General features: G+C 42.5%; 1 protein-coding gene across 1 annotated transcript; it reads right to left on the bottom strand.

Moving 5' to 3' along the window:
- Positions 1 to 1395: 1395 nt before the first annotated feature.
- Positions 1396 to 12310, bottom strand: LOC131136773 (TBC1 domain family member 15). The gene is made up of 10 exons (XM_058084005.2): positions 12118 to 12310; positions 8564 to 8749; positions 7130 to 7248; positions 5857 to 5960; positions 5676 to 5743; positions 5441 to 5587; positions 5274 to 5364; positions 3757 to 3905; positions 3528 to 3669; positions 1396 to 2583 (listed from the first exon to the last, which is right to left on the bottom strand). Exons 1-10 carry the CDS (start codon positions 12308 to 12310, stop codon positions 2415 to 2417), a joined length of 1368 nt encoding a protein of 455 aa, XP_057939988.2. The 3' UTR covers positions 1396 to 2414.
- Between the last annotated feature and the right edge of the window lie 461 nt (positions 12311 to 12771).

Below are 12771 nucleotides of genomic sequence, written 5' to 3'. Positions count from 1 at the left end.
TACACCCTGGACTGGTGGCCAGCCAATCACAGGGCACATATAGACAAACAACCATTCACACTCACATTCATACCTATGGACAATTTGGAGTCGCTAATTAACCTAGCATGTTTTTGGAATGTGGGAGGAAACCGGAGTACCCGGAGAAAATCCCCGCATGCATCCACACAGAGATGCCAGAGGATGGAATTGAACTCGGGTCTACTAGCTGTGAGGCCTGTGTGCTAACCACTCGACCACCATGCAGCCCAAATCATGTAATAGTTTAAGGCCAAAATGGCTTGATAAGATGAAAAATTAAAACAGTATAATAATTTTAATTAATCAATCTCATATTTCTTAAGCTAGCCAATAATGTCTTGGGCTGGTGACGAATAATAATAAAAAAAACACTAAATAAATTTTACTTTATTATAATTGTATTTTCTGTATGATTCCAATCATTTGTAACATTTTCTTAAGTAAAAAATGCACATTTTCTGATCAAATTCCATTTGGGGAAGAAAACCAAAGCCACCGTGACTCACATTTCGGCTTCGTGCCCAAACACCGCCTTCCTCCTGAGTCACATCATCATCATCATCATCAGAATTGGACCATGACACCTGCCAGTTCATTTGTCAACACGTCACCAATAATCTCATGTTGCAGAAACATTTATTATATCTTTAATGTATTCTTGCTAATCAGACACTAAAATACACAGTAATGTCCTATGGGAAGTAATAAGGTATCCTTTCATAGAGAAAAAGTTAATATTTAAAATAAAAAAAAACTTTTGAAATATACAAACAGCAGTGCTGGATTTACAAACAAGTGAAACGCAACATATTTTTATGAGCCGCTGAATAAATGCATGACTTTGATTGAATTTGATGGTTAGATGATATCGACATACCCAAGCTCACCAAGAGGTGATCAGACTTTTACAACAAAGCATCAGAACTGTCTAAAATGTATTATCAATACATGCACTATATATAGAATGCTTTATACTTTGCTAGTGTCTTGTATCATATCCAGCCAAAACAAATAAACAAATAAAAACTGACTTTGGCTGTGTAGTTAATGAATTGATGTTGACCTTAACTGTAGAAAAGCATACAGTATGTGCCAAGCATACAGTATGTGCCCATCCAGGAATACATTTCCTTTTGCTCCCTGCAGCTTCCGTCTGGCAACCTGTTACATAAGTCATGGTAAATATAACTCGAGTAGGAGGCAACACCTGTTGCCTGTCAGATTCCACTAGTAAAATATTGCATAACAGTTCATTCTGAGATACGAGGATCATTTTCTGGTTCTTTTTGGTTGATAAAATTATTCTTTTCTGGCCCGCAAGGAGGGGGGAACCTACCACAAATTCATTGGAGGTTAAATTTTTTTTTTTTTTTTAAGTTTTTATGGGGTTCATTTGTCTATATGTGCCTGTGATTGGCTGGCGACCACTCCATGATGTACCCCGCCTCTTGACTAAAGACAGCTGGGATAGGCTCCAGCATATACACAACCCGAGTGAGGATAAGTGGCATAGAAAATAGATGGATGGATGAGATGGAATGTGGTGGGAAGCTGACCACACGTTGAGCGACTTGGAAAAAATATGATTTAGGGGCTGCACGGTGGACAAGTGGTTAGCGCGCAGACCTCACAGCTAGGAGACAGGAGTTCAATTCCACCCTCAGCCATCTCTGTGTGGAGTTTGCATGTTCTCCCCGTGCATGCGTGGGTTTTCTCCGGGTACTCCGGTTTCCTCCCACATTCCAAAAACATGCTAGGTTAATTAGCGACTCCAAATTGTCCATAGGTATGAATGTGAGTGTGAATGGTTGTTTGTCTACTTTGGACTTGACTTAATATTATGACCAAAGGCTTGCAAGACACCAACAACTCAGGACTTGACTCGGACTTTAGCCTGGTGACTTGAAAATGCTTGACATTTTCATTGAATGAGTAAAAATAAGGGCTGCACGGTAGTTGAGTGGTTAGCGCGCAGACCTCACAGCGAGGAGACCCGAGTTCAATCCCACCCTCGGCCATCTCATGTTCTCCGTGTGGGTTTCCTCCCACATTCCAAAAACATGCTAGGTTAATTAGCGACTCCAAATTGTCCATAGGTATGAATGTGAGTGTGAATGGTTGTTTGTCTATATGTGCCCTGTGATTGGCTGGCCACCAGTCCAGGGTGTACCCCGCCTCTCGCCCCAAGACAGCTGGGATAGGCTCCAGCACCCGTGCGACCCTCGTGAGGATAAGCGGTAGAAAATGAATGAATGATTTGAATGAATGATGAGAACCAAAAATGTCTCAAAGTTGGTGTTGGTCCACGTTCATACAATATTTCCCTTAGGAGTACACAAAGAATAAAAAACATATGTATATAAGAAACGTGTCAGGGGTCGGAATAGTGTGCCTTATCGTAAAACAAATAAACAACGGAGCTGATATAGAAAGTCCTCTTCTTTGCTTTTGTGTGCTCTGCAGTGGCCGTTCATGGAGTCCCAAGCGCAGCGTTTGCAGTAGTTGAAGAAGTGATGCTCTGCTTTCTTTAACGTGCTGTTCAAGTCCAGTGTTCCCTGAAGGCTGCACAAAGAGTAGAAGTCTCACACACAGACACACACATACATACGTACATACATACATACATACATATATAAAGGCTACACACCTAGATAAAATGACATATGACATAAATCTCTAGTCGTGTACGGGGAACACTTGTTATGGGTAAGATGCGAATTTGTCTGTGAAGTGGGAATATGGGAATAAAGTCATAACATTAAAAGAAAAAAATGTACATGAAGAAAGTTGTGTTGTTGTATAAATAGATAAATGAAGACCAAAATGTCAGATTCTAACAAGAAAAAAAATCATAATATTACCATAATAAACTTTTATAAAAAAGAACAGTTTTTTATATTAGTATTAGAAAATTATAATTCATTCATTCATTCATTCATTTTCTACTGCTTATCCTCACGAGGGTCGCTGGAGCCTATCCCAGCGGTCTTCGGGCGAGAGGCGGGGTACACCCTGGACTGGTAGCCAGCCAATCACAGGGGTAAATAATAATAATAATAATAATAATAATAATAATAATAATAATAATAATAATAATAATAATAATAATAATAATAATAATAATAATAATAATAATTTCAATATAATATAATTTACATTAATAATTTAAATATTAGTATTAGTAAAATTAAATTAGCAAAAAAAGTTATATAAGTCATATCACAACAAGAACATTTACCATGATTATTTAATTAAAAAATATTGCGAGTGTGAATGGTTGTTTGTCCATATGTGCCCTGTGATTGGCTGGCCACCAGTCCAGGGTGTACCCCGCCTCTCGCCCGAAGACAGTTGGGATAGGCTCCAGCACCCCCGCAACCCTCGTGAGGATAACCGGTAGACAATGAATGAATGAATAGTATAGAACCCCTTTTATTGTGTACCTAATTCTGTAATGAATCATATTGAATATTTAATATTTAATAATATTTAAACACAATTCCAACCTGCTTGTGAACTGAATCAGCTGGACTTCATCTCGACATTGCAACAGAGTCTCTTTGTGGTCCAGCAGGATGGCCGCACAGATGAACAACTCGAAGGTGAAGTCTGTGTTGATGGCCTGCAGCTGTGACTCGCACTCGTCATCTGAAGTCAAGGCAAAAACATGCCTGTATATAAAATATATATACATATTCATATCATTTGTTTTATGATTATTCATGTCATTTTCACCTTTGCAGTTTGTTTGTGCAATCCTTTCTTGACAACGGGCTCGGTCTACTTGCTGGGAAATGAGCTCCAGATGGTCGCAACTCAAGATCTCGAATAAACGAAGAGCATCGGTGTGTTCGAACTCCCTCTGGAAGCCTAGCAGTAGCCATCTGAGGTACACACGCATACATAACCATACAGTTGATATGAGTTGCCAACATGTACAAATTTATAGTACTCAACATTGAGTTAAAGTAACTTTCATTTGGGATAGCAGTCCCTTTCAACTGATAATAAGATGAGAAAAAAGCAAAAAAAAAAAAATTATTTATTTATTATTAGAGCCCCCTAGATTATATAACACCCCTATAGTCACCTTAACACTCGTATTACCAAGTATGACATTCATTCATTCATTCATTTTCTTATCCTCTTATCTTATTTGCTTATCCTCACGAGGGTCGTGAGGGGTGCTGGAGCCTATCCCAGCTGTCTTTGATCGAGAGGTGGGGTACACCCTGGACTGGTGGCCAGCCAATCACAGGGCACATATAGACCCAGTATGACATAACAACAAAAAAATAAGCCATTCAAGACATACTGTAAATAAGACTCATGCTTGTGTGTATTACTAGAAATGTCTTCCCTCTGGGAGTTGAGCAAGTGGCGGACAGGAAGTGACGTTCAGAGTTGAGTTTCAGCTTGCCGTGGATGATGGCCACAACAGGACCCTGCGTTTTTATTAGGGATTTTTATTCTGGGTTATTGTTTCTGTTGTGAGCTGCACGATGGACAAGTGGTTAGCGTGCAGGCCTCACCCAAGTTTGATTCCACCCTCGGCCATCTCTGTGTGGAGTTTGCATGTTCTCCACGTGTATGCGTGGGTTTTCTCCGGGTACTCCGGTTTCCTCCCACATTCCAAAAACATGCTAGGTTAATTGGCGACTCCAAATTGTCCATAGGTATGAATGTGAGTGTGAATGGTTGTTTGTCTATATGTGCTGGGATAGACTCCAGCACCCCTGTGACCCTAGTGAGGATAAGCGGTAGAAAATGAATGAATGAACGAGCTTAAAAAACGTCACCGTTCTGGACTCGAGTCATGAGATTTGGACTCAAGTCACACTTTCGATGACTTTGGACTTGACTTAATATTATTACCAAAGACTTGCAAGACTTTGACACCAACGACTCAGGACTTGACTCGGACTTTAGCCTGGTGACTTGAAAATGCTTGACATTTTCAGTGAATGAGTAAAAGTAAGGGCTGCACGGTGGTAAAAGTGGTTAGCGTGCAGACCTCACAGCTCGGAGACCCGAGTTCAATCCCACCTGTTTGGAGTTTGTATGTTCTTCCGGGTACTCCGGTTTCCTCCCACATTCCAAAAACATGCTAGGTAAATTAGCGACTCCAAATTGTCCATAGGTATGAATGTGAGTGTGAATGGTTGTTTGTCTATATGTGCCCTGTGATTGGCTGGCCACCAGTCCAGACAGCTGGGAAGACAGCTGGGATAGGCTCCAGCATGATAGAATACCTGTGACAGAAGGTGAAGCTCTCCATGCTGTCCGTCACCAAGTGGACATGAAGCTCAGGGTCCAATTCTTTTAACAGAGCTGCCTCCAACTCTTAAAGACACATCTTATTTTTTTCACTGTACTTCACATCATAATAACAAACTACACATGCACTCAAATATCCTACCTATTTTTCTATACAGGCCATCTGCTCGAAAATCCTTGGAAAATTTCTCCATGTAGCAGGAAAAACTCCAGAAGCTGTCCACTTCGGAATCAAGAACCTCCAGGAATCGGCTGCACAGGTCGTTCATTCCCTGGGCGTAACTCACGTCTGAATTACACAACGACAAATACTGACCTAAGTATGTAAGTATTACTTATGCCTAAGTAAGCAGTACTTATTGTTTATATATGTTTACCTGGATGGAAAGCAGCATACGTGATGAGAATATCCCTCAACACCAACAGATTCCCTGAACCTTCACCTCTAGAAACAATAGCAAAAACCACATTGGTCATTGATGCAACCATGCTACAATTATGAGAACATTTTGTCAACTTATTTGGTAATAACAAATATTCACATAAAAAAGTCCGTACTGGTAGTAGCCTAGATCTCTAGTAGTCCTCGGAACGTCTTTATCAATGATACGGATGGATTCCTGCAGCTCTTCCTTGTCAAATGTAACACGTTCAAACAATATCTGAAAACAAGCAGGACAGTTAAGAATCATGAATAATATATGCGGAACATAAAGTCTTGGCTGCGCGGTGGTTGAGTGGTTAGGGCGCACGGCACACAGCTAGGAGACCCGAGTTCAATTTCACCCTCTGTGTGGAGTTTGCATGTTCTCCCTGTGCATGCGTGGGTTTTCTCCGGGGACTCTTTGTCTATATGTGCGCTGTGATTGGCTGGCCACCAGTCCAGGGTGTACCCCGCTTCTAGCATGAAGATAGCTGGGATAGGCTCCAGCACCCTCGCGACCTTCGTGAGGATACGCGGTAGAAAATTAATGGATGTCATACTGGGTAACACAGGTGTTAAGGTGACTATAGGGGTGTTATGTCATCTCGGGGGCTCTAATCTGAAAACAAGCAGGACAGTTAAGAATCATGAATAATATATGCGGAACATAAAATCTTGGCTGCACGGTGGTGGGTGGTTAGGGCGCAAGCCACACAGCTAGGAGACCCGAGTTTGATTCCACCCTCGGCTATCTCTGTGTGGAGTTTGCATGTTCTCCGGATACTCTTTGTCTATATGTGCCCTGTGATTGGCTGGCGACCAGTCCAGGGTGTACCCCGCCTCTAGCCCGAAGACATGCTGGGATAGGCTCCAGCAACCCCCACGACCCTCGTGAGGATAAGCGGTAGAAAATGAATGAATGTCATACTGGGTAACACAGGTGTTAAGGTGACTATAGGGGTGTTATGTCATCTCGGGGGCTCTAATCTGAAAACAAGCAGGACAGTTAAGAATCATGAATAATATATGCGGAACATAAAATCTTGGCTGCACGGTGGATGAGTGGTTAGGGCGCAAGCCACACAGCTAGGAGACCCGAGTTTGATTCCACCCTCGGCTATCTCTGTGTGGAGTTTGCATGTTCTCCGGATACTCTTTGTCTATATGTGCCCTGTGATTGGCTGGCGACCAGTCCAGGGTGTACCCCGCTTCTAGCCCGAAGACAGCTGGGATAGGCTCCAGCACCCCCGCGACCCTCGTAAGGATAAGTGGTAGGAAATGAATGAATTTCATACTGGGTAAAACAGGTGTTAAGGTGACTATAGGGGTGTTATGTCATCTCGGGGGCTCTAATCTGAAAACAAGCAATGAATCGTTTCTATTAAATCAGGTGCTTTTCAAACAAACCTGAGCTTGAAGCTCCAAGAATAGCAGCCTATCTCGGACGTCGTCAGTCTGGTTCTGGGCCTGCTGGTGGATCAGGGCCTGCCTCCGGTCAAAGTAGCCGACAGCAGCAACCAGCTCAGCTACGGGGGAGACAAAGTTGGAGGATAAGACCAGACCATGTCAACAAATCAGGTTAAAACTATTTGGTATTAGTTTATTCATGTATAGAAATCTCACACCGTCACAAGAGGGCAGCAAATGACCATAAAATGATATGAAATCATTGCCACATCTCAAATAATGTTATGCAATAGCAAGCCAGTCTAAATAGCCAGGAAAAATGGAGCCTATCCCAGCTGATTTCGGCCAAGAGTCGCCATTGAGCCATCTGAGGTACACACACATACGTATCCATACAGTTAACATGAGTTGCCAACATGTACACATTTATAGTACTCAACATTGAGAACCGCTGAGTTAAAGTAACTTTCATTTGGGATAGCTGTCCCTTTCAACTGAAAATAAGATGAGAAAAAGGCAAAAAATATATATTATTATTTATTTATTATTAGGGGCGGCACGGTGGACGAGTGATTAACGCGCAGACCTGACAGCTAGGAGACAAGGGTTCAATTCCACCCTCGGCCATCTCTGTGTGGCGTTTGCATGTTCTCCCCGTGCATGCGTGGGTTTTCTCCGGGTACTCCGGTTTCCTCCCACATTCCAAATTATCCATAGGTATGAATGTGAGTGTGAATGGTTGTTTGTCTATATGTGCCCTGTGATTGGCTGGCCACCAGTCCAGGGTGTACCCCGCCTCTCGCCCGAAAACACCCTTGTGAGGATAAGCGGTAGAAAATGAATGAATTGATTATTAGAGCCCCCTAGATGACATAACACCCCTATAGTCATCTTTACACCCATATTACCCAGTATCACATTCATTCATTTTCTACCGCTTATCCTCATGAGGATCGTGAGGGGTGCTGGAGCCTATCCCAGCTGTCTTTGGTCGAGAGGTGGGGTACACCCTGGACTAGTCGCCAGCCAATCACAGGGCACATATTGACCCAGTATGACATAATAACAAAAAATAAGCCATTCAAGATATACTGTGTTACTAGAAATGTGTTCCCTCGGGGAGTTGAGCAAGTGGCGGACAGGAAGTGACGTTCAGAGTTGAGTTTCAGCTTGCCGTGGGTGATGGCCACAACAGGACCCTGTGTTTTTATCAGGGATTTTTATTCTGGATTATTGTTTCTGTTGTGAGCTGCACAGTGCACAAGTGGTTAGCACACAGGCCTCACAACAGCTGATTCTCATTGTCACATTTAGTCTACAATGAAACGTATTATTATTATTATTATAATACAGTCTTACATATTTTTATTTGAACTAACACAAATCAAGCAATTATCTCTGGATAACAAGACGTCCTCATGTTTAGGTCTTTACCATCCGTGCCATTGAGGTGCATCTTTACAGTCGAAGGGAGGACACTCTGCCATTTTCTCTTCATGACTTGATAACGTACAACCAGCTGCTCCAGCAGCAGAGGTCGCTCCAGAGCAGAAGAGCTGCAGGGGTACATCCCGAACAAGAATCGCCACGCCAGGCCACGTTCAGTTGGAGACACCCCGCCTGGACATGGATTGGAACCAACTGTGAGCTTAGACACATTTTATACCAATTCATTCATTTTCTATGCCGCTTATCGTCTTTAGGGATAAACTGGAGCCTATCCCACTCTGGACTGGTCAGCAGGCAATCACAGGACACATACAGTATACTTATATCAGTATATCAGGCTGTGAGGCACTTGACCACCGTGCAGCCCCCCATTTAAATTTTTAAAAATATATTTATCATATATCATAAACCCTTTATGATACAGTCATTGAAAAAAAGTTTAAAAAAGTGAGTATATCAAAATATTTACATAATAGTAATTATATATTTTTCATTTAAAAAAATGCATTTATTATACATTTTTCTTGCTTAACATTAAAACATGTATATAATTTCAATTACATGATGTACAAAACAGGCACAAAAATCTTTTTTAGTTCATTAAAGGGGAACTGCACTAAAATTTTGCGCATAATTTTTCCATAATCCTAATGTGAAACACACATTTTTGTGCATTCTAGCATAAGAAAATTAGTTAATATGAGCTTGCTAATGATGAACGTTATGGTAAATAGCCAAAGAAAAATGCCAGTGTTCCATTTGCATAACTGACGTGTATATTAACTATTATAAAAACTATTTTTATCTAGCAGACTAACACATCGCCTTGCTAACCGTTTGTCTCAGCGTCACCTCGCTCTCGAATTTCGCAACAAAGACTCAACAAGATGCTCGTTTTTTGTCAGTATTTTGTACCTGAGAACCGGAACGTACTTTTGTGCTGGAAGATACAGCCATCGTAAGTGTTTTCGCTGTATTTATGCTGCTGATGCTGACGAAACCAGCATAAGAATGTGTATCATTCATTCATTTTCTATGCCGCTTATCGTCTTTAGGGATAAACTGGAGACTATCCCATTCTGGACTGGTCTTATACCAGTATACCAGGCTGTGAGGCACTCGACCACCCTGCAGCCCCACATTTAAATTTAAAAAAATACATTTATCATAAGGGCGGCACGGCGGAAAAGTGGTTAGCACACAGACCTCACAGCTAGGAGACCAGGGTTCAATTCCCATCCTCGGCCATCTCTGTGTGGAGTTTGCATGTTCTCCCCGTGCATGCGTGGGTTTTCTCCGGGTACTCCGGTTTCCTCCCACATTCCAAAAACATGCTAGGTTAATTAGCGACTCCAAATTGTCCATAGGTATGAATGTGAGTGTGAATGGTTGTTTGTCTATATGTGCCCTGTGATTGGCTGGCCACCTGTCCAGGGTGTACCCCGCCTCTCGCCCGAAGAAAGCTGGGATAGGCTCCAGCACCCCCCGCGACCCTCGTGAGGAAAAAGCGGTAGAAAATGAATGAATGAATGAACATTTATCATATATCATAAACCCTTTATGATACAGTCATTGAAAAAATGGGAACATTTTAAAAAGTGATACAGTTATACAGTATATCAAAACATTTACATAATAGTAATTATATATTTTTCATTTTAAAAATGCATTTATTATAAATTTCAATTACATGATGTACAAAACAGGCACAAAAACCTTTTTTAGTTCATTAAAGGGGAACTGCACTAAAATTGTGCACATAATTTTTCCATAATCCTAACGAAACTAGCATAAGTATGTGTATCATTCATTCATTTTCTATGCCACTTATCATCTTTAGGGATAAACTGGAGCCTATCCCACTTTGGACTGGTCTTATACCAGTATACCAGGCTGTGAGGCAGACATGCAAACCTGTCTCACTGTGTTATGAATGGAATCAATAAAGTGGCAAATCAAAGCTAATTTATTGACCTTTGCTCTGCTTCCAGGGGATTTGAAACAATATGTTACGCAATAGCTTCTTTAATCTTCAGGCTTGGAATGTGCATGAAGGTCAAAGAGGGCTTAAAGAAACATTCACGCTCCATTTAGGATTGAAATTTTAGGAATAGTCACATCACATTGGCGGCGATCACACACTAATCCTCACATACACTTCACTGAACATCTTTGTTCAAGATCATGTGACTTTTAGTCTAAGTTGTCAGCTCTCGGAATGGTAGTTTTTGTTTTATGGTCACGCTCACGTTGGAATTCTTTGCTTGAGGGCTGCTAACTGTGTACTTCAATGTCAGGCCAGGCGTTGTGGGCAGAGCATCACTTGACTTCCAGTTCAGGAACAACCACATAACCACAGCGCATGTGATTAGAAGTAACTCTTTGTTTTGTTTTCTACAGCTTAATCCTCACGAGGGTTGCAGGGGGTGCTGGAGCCTATCACAGCTGTCTTTGGTACACCCTGGACTGGTCGTCAGCCCAGAACATAAAATATTGGCTGTACGGTGGATGAGTGGTTTATGACGCAAGCCACACAGCTAGGGAACCTGAGTTCAATTCCACCCTCGGCCATCTCTGTGTGGAGTTTGCATGTTCTCCAGATACTCTTTGTCTATGTGTCCTGTGATTGGCTGGCGACCAGTCAAGGGTGTACCCCGCTTCTAGCCCGAAGACAGCTGGGATAGGCTCCAGCAACCCCCACGACCCTCGTGAGGATAAGCAGTAGAAAATGAATAGATGTCATACTGGGTAACACAGGTGTTAAGGTGACTATAGGGGTGTTATGTCATCTAGAGGGCTCTAATCTGAAAACAAGCAGGACAGTTAAGAATCATGATTAATATATGCGGAACATAAAATCTTGGCTGAAGGGTGATTGAGTGGTTAGGGCGCAAGCCACACAGCTAGGAGACCCGAGTTTGATTTCACCCTCGGCCCAGCACATATAGACAAACAACCATTCACACTCACATTCATACCTATGGACAATTTGGAGTTGCCAATTAACCTAGCATGTTTTTGGAATGGCTGCACGGCGGTCTAGTGGTTAACGCACAGACCTCACAGCTAGGAGACCCGAGTTCAACCCCACCCTCGGGCATCTCTGTGTGGAGTTTGCATGTTCTCCCTGTGCATGCGTGGGTTTTCTCCGGGAGATGGCCGAGTGTGGAATTGAACTCGGGTCTCCTAGCTGTGAGGTCTGCACGCTAACCACTTTTCCGCCGTGCAGCCCATCTTTTTTTATGTATCTAATATATTAACACAGTAGATTATCCTGTTCATGTTAAGTAACAGATATGAAACATTTTTGCTAATATGAGGTAAGGGAGCTGGGATAGGCTCCAGCACCCCTGTGACCCTCGTGAGGATAAGTGGTAGAAAATGAATGAATGAATGAGGTAAGGGTTTGGGTAGCAGAACCTTCACTAATAATTGATTGTGCTCAGTACTAGTGATTGTATTGATTGTATGATTGCAATAACTTAAAAAAATCATTATCATCATCATCATCATTATCATCATGACAGGATGATCCATACCGTTTTTAAAAATGTGCATCCTCAGGCGACACTCGTCCACCCTCCCCTCAGCGTCCATGACCCCGGGGAGAGTGAGCCGTGCCACGGCTAGATCGGGAGAGCTGACGCCGGCCAGCCTCCTCCGGGAGCCGACACGCAGCAGCTCGTGCCCGGCCGGGCTGCTCTCCTCCCCGGCTGAAGTTAGTCGCTCCATCCGGGATTGCAGCTGTCACACCCGCACCCTTCCGCTATTAGAGTAGAAGATGTCATCCATCAGGAAGCTCACAAACTTCTCTTCGGGTGGTTGGAAGCATCAGAGAGTGACTTCCGGATCCGAATCCTGTTTCTGCTTTGTGGTCTCACGGGGGCGTCACGAGACTGCACCTTGGGGGTCCCACTTGGTCCTCTTTCTGGTGGAGTCAGGACTCAAAGTGCACTTTGGATTTGTCAATATCTTCCCCCACCTAGTGGTTTACTGAACTAACACCAGACGTTTATCAATACAAGATGAACTCAAAGTTAACCCTTTATAGCAGGGGTCTCAAACTCAATTTACTTGGGGGGCACTGGAGCTCGGGTCTGGGTGAGACTGGGCCGCATCAGATTTTAAAAAATAAGACAAAAAAACGCATTTATTAAAAACAAAAAAATAAAAAAAACTTTGCTTTGGTTCCA

Source organism: Doryrhamphus excisus, linkage group LG17 (genome assembly GCF_037039965.1).
Source record: "Doryrhamphus excisus strain RoL-2023G ecotype Guam linkage group LG17, RoL_Dexc_Guam_v1.1, whole genome shotgun sequence".
In the NCBI taxonomy this organism is placed as follows: Eukaryota; Metazoa; Chordata; class Actinopteri; order Syngnathiformes; family Syngnathidae; genus Doryrhamphus; species Doryrhamphus excisus.
This window is presented reverse-complemented; position numbering and strand designations above follow the sequence as displayed.

Excerpts from the sequence above, each read along its gene's own strand:
- LOC131136773 (XM_058084005.2), bottom strand. The coding sequence starts at position 12,310 with ATGGAGCGACTAACTTCAGCCGGGGAGGAGAGCAGCCCGGCCGGGCAC. Across the intron at positions 5,744-5,856 it reads AGAGATCTAGGCTACTACCA|AGGTGAAGGTTCAGGGAATC; the intron begins GTACGGACTTTT and ends TATTGTTTCTAG. Across the intron at positions 2,584-3,527 it reads CTGATTCAGTTCACAAGCAG|CCTTCAGGGAACACTGGACT; the intron begins GTTGGAATTGTG and ends CTCTTTGTGCAG.